The 6072-nt window shown below is 44.8% G+C and overlaps 1 protein-coding gene across 1 annotated transcript; it reads left to right on the forward strand.

The window, feature by feature from the left end:
* The first annotated feature begins 17 nt into the window (after positions 1–17).
* Positions 18–4875, forward strand: psmd4a (proteasome 26S subunit ubiquitin receptor, non-ATPase 4a). Its single transcript, XM_076301285.1, has 10 exons — positions 18–90; positions 994–1134; positions 1330–1444; positions 1788–1874; positions 2000–2068; positions 2377–2592; positions 2928–3036; positions 3294–3419; positions 3674–3732; positions 4258–4875. The coding sequence occupies exons 1-10, from the start codon at positions 65–67 to the stop codon at positions 4429–4431; spliced, it is 1122 nt and encodes a 373-aa protein (XP_076157400.1). The 5' UTR covers positions 18–64; the 3' UTR covers positions 4432–4875.
* Positions 4876–6072: the final 1197 nt, after the last annotated feature.

Raw genomic sequence — 6072 nt, forward strand, 5'->3', positions numbered from 1 at the left:
ACGTAGAATGTGTGTTGACCAATCAACGGCTACGTTCCTCAGTGATCAACGAGAAGTTTTCAAGATGGGGCTTGAAAGTACTATGGTCTGGTAAGGAACAAACTAATTTCTTTATTTTCGTTAAGTTGTTTGTTATTCCGCAGAACACCCTGGAAATGTGATAAAATACGGTTAAAGCATGCCTGTATAGGTTCGTTTTTAAGTCTTATAAGCGACACAACAGGCCGATTGTCATACACGGCGTTTTCCTGAGTCATTAGCAAGCTATTATGCTAGCTAGCTGGACAGCTAAGTTAATCATCTAACGTTAACGAATGCTATCTATCTATAGCTTTCTAAAATACTGGATTCACGTAACGATAATGCATAACTGAAAGCTTCTTTAATCAGAGTCATCATGAACATATAATGGAAGTGCAACACTCTCCATAATATGCATTATCTTCATCAGTAGGCTAAATGGTAACGTTACTGTAAATATCGTTTCTGTCAATGGGCCCCAGCAGTAGGGCAAGTCTACATTATCCACTTTGTTCGTTGGAATTGGCTATGTTAGTTAGCCATGCTAGCTTGCCAACTTTGCAACACAAGTGACAGTTGTGACGCTTTGTGTTGTGACAGATTTAGCGACGTTAGATTAGGGTCAGGTACTGAAGACATTTGAAAACGACTTTGTCCAAAGTCATGTTAAGTAAGTGGAAGTTAGGGGGAACTTAGCCTGGTTACATTAGATGTAGCTGGTTGGTTCAGAAGTCTCGCTAGCGGCTAGCCGACAATACAATAACCATGTCGTGCTTGCGTCTGCCAAATCCCATAACCATAACCCATTGTAACATGAAGAGAAACGTTGTCAACGGCGTTGTCATGAGTTAGACAGACATGGAAATGCTTTAATGGTAGTAGTAATAAAAGCAAATTCCACCCATAGCTGATCCCATTAATAGCTGCCCCCAGCTTGTCAATCAGGAATAACAGTGGGCATATTTTGTGTAGTGTGGACAACAGTGAATACATGAGAAATGGAGACTTCCTGCCCACGAGACTGCAGGCCCAACAGGATGCCGTCAACATCGTTTGCCACTCCAAGACCCGCAGCAACCCAGAGAACAATGTGGGACTCATCACAATGGCTAAGTAAGTTTTCTCGGATTAATTATATGTTGGATTCGGGAATATGCACAGCCTTGATGTTCTACTGGGGGAAATCTAAATTAATTTGATTGATAATTGTTGAGTGAGTTTCTACATGTTCTTCCCTTGTTTAGACAGACAACGTAGTTAGATAGGGTATCATTAATTAACTGCGCTCTCTCATATTTCTCTGTCCAGCAACTGTGAGGTGCTGACCACCCTCACCCCAGACACAGGACGCATCCTCTCCAAACTGCACGCTGTCCAGCCGAGAGGGGATATTTGCTTTAGCACTGGCATCAGAGTGGCCCATGTAAGTTCACACTTTTTTTTTTTTTTTTTTTTTTTGAAGCAGTATTTGTGCCTGTTCATCATCCATTTTTTTTCTTATTTAGTTTTTTTGTGCTCATCTTGTTGCACTGTATCATGTATGGGGATCACAGAGGCACAAAACACAAGAATCACAAGTTAATTCAAATTCATGATATTTTTTTTTTTTTTTCAAATGAACACACTAATGTCACAGTTAGGGTTTTGTTAGTAGCATTCATGCAATGTGTAGTTTTTTTTTAAAATGCATAATAATTTTGCACACACAGTCAGACGCACAAAGTCGATCCTTGTGTAACTGATTGTCTGTTTCTGGCTGTATCCAGCTGGCCTTGAAGCACAGACAGGGGAAAAACCACAAGATGAGGATCATCGCTTTCGTGGGCAGCCCCGTGGAGGACAGTGAGAAAGATGTGAGGACTTCATCTTGTTTTCTTTTCTTTGTTTCACCCTGTTGTATATACTGTAGCTTCTTATTGATAAGGTACATCTTTACCTACAACCTCAACCTTTATTTATTTTTATTAACCCTTTTTAGCTTGTCAAACTGGCAAAGCGTTTGAAAAAAGAGAAGGTCAATGTGGATATCGTGAACTTTGGGGAGGAGGTGAGAGATGACTTGCTTATAGTCACTAAGAAATATTCCTTAACTAAACTTAAAAGTTCTACAATGAATGTGTCTGAATTACTGCTGTTTTGGAATTATTACATCCTTCACACTGCTAGTACTTCATCTTCTGCCAGTTTTAGGAGATGACTAAAGACTATGCCCAAAACAAGTTAGATATGTGATGTGTCTGGTTTAGCTCCTGTATGTTTTAGGACATGCCTAAAGACTATGCCCAAGACAAGTTGGAGATCTTATAAGTGTCTGGTTTAGCTCCTGTATGCTCTCCGTCGCCCCCTGTCTCTCAGGAGGTGAACACGGAGAAGCTGACGGCGTTCATCAACACGCTGAATGGGAAGGAGGGCACCGGCTCTCACCTGGTGACGGTCCCCCCGGGCCCCAGCCTGGCCGACGCCCTGCTCTCCTCCCCCATCCTTGCTGGCGAGGGCGGCACCATGATGGGCTTGGGCGCCAGCGACTTCGAGTTTGGGGTGGACCCCAGTGCCGACCCCGAGCTGGCCCTGGTAAGTGTTACAGGGGTCAGAAGGTCAGAGGAAAAGAGAGAGAGAGAAAAAAAAAGAAGTGCTCGTTTTCTGTCCACCTTCAGAGCAGTGGAAAGAATCTCCATTGTCGTAATGCCCATTGCATTGTACAAACTGTGTGTGTGTGTGTTCTCGTGTGTGTGTGTGTTCTCCATTGTCGTAATGCCCATTGCAGTGTGTGTGTGTGTGTGTGTGTGTGTGTGTGTGTGTGTGTGTGTGTGTACAGCCTTGTGTGTGTGTGTGTACAGCCTTGTGTGTGTGTGTGTTAGTTTTGGTGCATGCTAATGATCGTTGCCTCTCCCCCTCTCTGTCCCCAGGCTCTGCGCGTGTCTATGGAGGAGCAAAGGCAGCGGCAGGAGGAGGAGGCTCGCAGAGTAGCTGCAGCATCAGCAGCTGAAGTAGGCATGCCCACCCCCACCGCAGACGGTAAGACAACACGCAGCGCCGGCCCCACAGGCTCCATTTTCTCACCGTCCTCTACATTGCACACACACACAGACTCCCTGTACAGACAGACCTCTGTAAGAATACTGTTCTTCTGTTCTACTGTTCTAAAAATTCTGGTGTGTATGCACCCGGGTTCTAAAGACCGCTGCTCCCTTCCCCTTCCCCTTGTGCTTGGGTTACTCCGATTTCTGATTTGTGTGTGTGTGTTTGTGTTTTGTGTGTGTGTGTATATATAGAGTCCGAGGAGGCCCTACTGAAGATGTCCCAGCCTGAGTCAGGAGTAGCGGCTATGCCAGACTTCAGCAGCATGACGGAGGAGGAGCAGATTGCCTATGCCATGCAGATGTCCCTGGCTGGGGGAGGTGTGTGTCTGTCTCACACACACATGCTCGCTCTCAAAATACAATTAGCATTCATTAAATCTTTCTCTAGACACACACACACACACATTTGTCTGTTCACACTTACTCACCTTCACTGGTGCAGATGTAGCCTGTATTAAGAGGAGAGACACACACACACAGACACCAACATGCGTTATAACCTAACAACCATCTCCACATATTTCTGTGATCCTGCCAAGTAAAACCCTCCTAAACATGTCGTCTTTAAACAGAGTTTGGCGAGTCCGCTATGGACACAAGTGGACCTATGGACACCACGGAGACCACTAAGGTACAGCACTGAAACACAATCCATTTGCCCTCTCCAGTTCCGTTTATGTGCAGTCTGCAGGTCATGTTGACTTACTTAATGTCAGCAATCTCCGCTCTCGGGCTCTGCAACACAGTGAAGTTTCAAACAGCTCACATTTACCAGATAATGTTTACAATGTACTGCCGTCGTCACCTGTTATTTTACTGCATTTTTACACAAGTGTCAAGGCTTTTTGTTTGTAATAACATATCACAGATTATATTATATTTTTGTATTTTGTATATTTTTGGGGTTTTTATGCCTTTTTTTAATGAGAGAGGACAGTGGAGAATGACAGAAAGCGAGTGGGAGAGAGAGTCGGGGTGGGATCCGGAAAGCACCACAGGGTGGGAATTGAACCCGGGTCGCCGGCGTACGGTGCTGGTGTCCCAGCCAGTCACGCCACAGCTGGAGCCTTGTTTGCCTGTTTAATAGTTTTGGTTAATCGTTTAGACACACTGTATGAGCTGCGCTTGTACTCCTAACCTGGGGACTCTTCTACAGGAGGAGGAGGACTACGATGTGATGCAGGACCCCGAGTTCCTCCAGAGCGTCCTGGAGAACCTGCCCGGAGTGGATCCCAACAACGAGGCCATCCGCAACGCCATGGGCTCACTGGCCTCACAGACCGGCGGCTCCAAACCTCCCGAGGGCAAGAAAGATGAGAAGAAGAAATGAGAGATGGAGGAATCAAAATGGCGGCTGACCCACAGACTATTTCAACAGGGACGGGGAGGAACATCTGACCAGACGGGGGACAATGGGGACAAGACCGACAAAGCAAAGACAAGTGTGTTAATATACAGACTAAACCAAACCCACAACAGTATCCAGAAACGGACAGATCGATAAATAACCAGACTCACGGCCGGATGAATAGAAACTACAAAAGAAGAACAGGGGGATGACTGTGTGGTGACCTACAATAATAATAAATAATAAAATACAAAAAAACATTAATATAAAAAGAAAACAATCCATTCATTTTCCTATCTCTCTTGCTACGAAGCTGATGTTGCTTATGCATCTGATATACCTAAAGTGTAGTCTAGCCTAAACTGTTATTGTTTTTATTTTGTTTTGATTTTTTTTCTATTGCAAATAAAGTGGAGTTGGACTGAAGGTTACATTGTTTTCTCCCTTCAGGGTGCGAAAAAAAAAAGAAACTCATTGTTTACTCAGTGTTATGTACTTCTGGGGGGGGGGGTTTCCAAGTACGTGGTTTAGTGACAAACCTGGGTTAGTTAACTCAGAGTAAGTGGTAAACCTACAACAAGAGCCCTATGGCATTGCTTTGTTAGGAGAATGAAGCCCTACAGCTCATTGCATTTATGTAGCACTTTTCAAGGCACCCAAGGCACTTCACAGTGAAGGGTTAGACTCATTAACCACCACCAATAGACCTCTGAAGTTCGCCTACAAAAAAGATATTTGCCCATATAAGGAGATCCGGGTGTTAATTGAAGTCAACTACCTATGGCAAGTTGCATTGGAAGTTTGCTCTGGGGTAGCAAAAATCGAAGTTTGCTGTCTTAAGGTACCACAGATCAGTACCCACTCGAAGGCAGAGGACAAAAGTGTGTTGAGCAAAACGTCTGCATTTCAGACTTCTTCACCCCTGTGAGAGTTTAACAGATGCAATAATTCAAAATCCCCATGTTATTTTATACCAGATACCGGATAGCAAAGATGGATTTTTTGAAGGCGAACTTCAGAGGTCTGTGTGACACCCACCTGGGTGATGCACGGCAGCCATTATCCACCAGAACCCTCACCACACAATAGGTGAGGTGGAGAGCAAGGGAATGAATAAATGAGCCAATTACTCTAGGGCAGGGATTCCCAAACTGTGGTAACTGTGGAGCTGAAAAGGGCTATGGCGGACAGGTGTAAAATGAACATTTTAGATCTTTTGTAATTAATTCATGAATAAATAGTTATAGAATGCGTTACGTTTTTATGTGTTTATGTGTCGGATGGTGGGGATACGCGAGCCGAGTCGGAATAGGCGGTGGTACGCGGGGGGAAAAGTTTGGGAACCGCTGCTCTAGGGGATGATTAGGGGGTTGGGAATTTAGCCAGGACACCGGGGAACCCCCTACTCTTTCAGGCGCTCTGCTTAATGTATGATCCGAAAGACTGCATCTCCTAGAGCACAGTGTCCCCGCCACTATACTGGGGCATTGGGATTTTATAATTATTTTGGCCAGGGGGAACATTGCCACCAATACCACTTCCAGCAGCTACTTACCCATGAGCTTCAGTAAGACAGCAGGGAGACAGGGTAACAATTGGTCTGGCTGCTGACAACTGCAGACC

Source organism: Alosa pseudoharengus, unplaced genomic scaffold (assembly GCF_046254945.1).
Source record: "Alosa pseudoharengus isolate Yale_2024_CS ecotype anadromous, Long Island Sound unplaced genomic scaffold, YU_APseudo_1.1 YU_APseudo_1.1_scf_23, whole genome shotgun sequence".
Classification (NCBI taxonomy): Eukaryota; Metazoa; Chordata; class Actinopteri; order Clupeiformes; family Clupeidae; genus Alosa; species Alosa pseudoharengus.

What these genes read in the sequence shown, in the direction of transcription:
- psmd4a (XM_076301285.1), top strand. Translation starts at nt 65, where the DNA reads ATGGGGCTTGAAAGTACTATGGTCTG. An exon ending in TGGAGGACAGTGAGAAAGAT is followed by an intron (nt 1,875 to 1,999) that starts GTGAGGACTTCA and finishes AACCCTTTTTAG; the next exon opens with CTTGTCAAACTGGCAAAGCG. An exon ending in ACACCACGGAGACCACTAAG is followed by an intron (nt 3,733 to 4,257) that starts GTACAGCACTGA and finishes ACTCTTCTACAG; the next exon opens with GAGGAGGAGGACTACGATGT.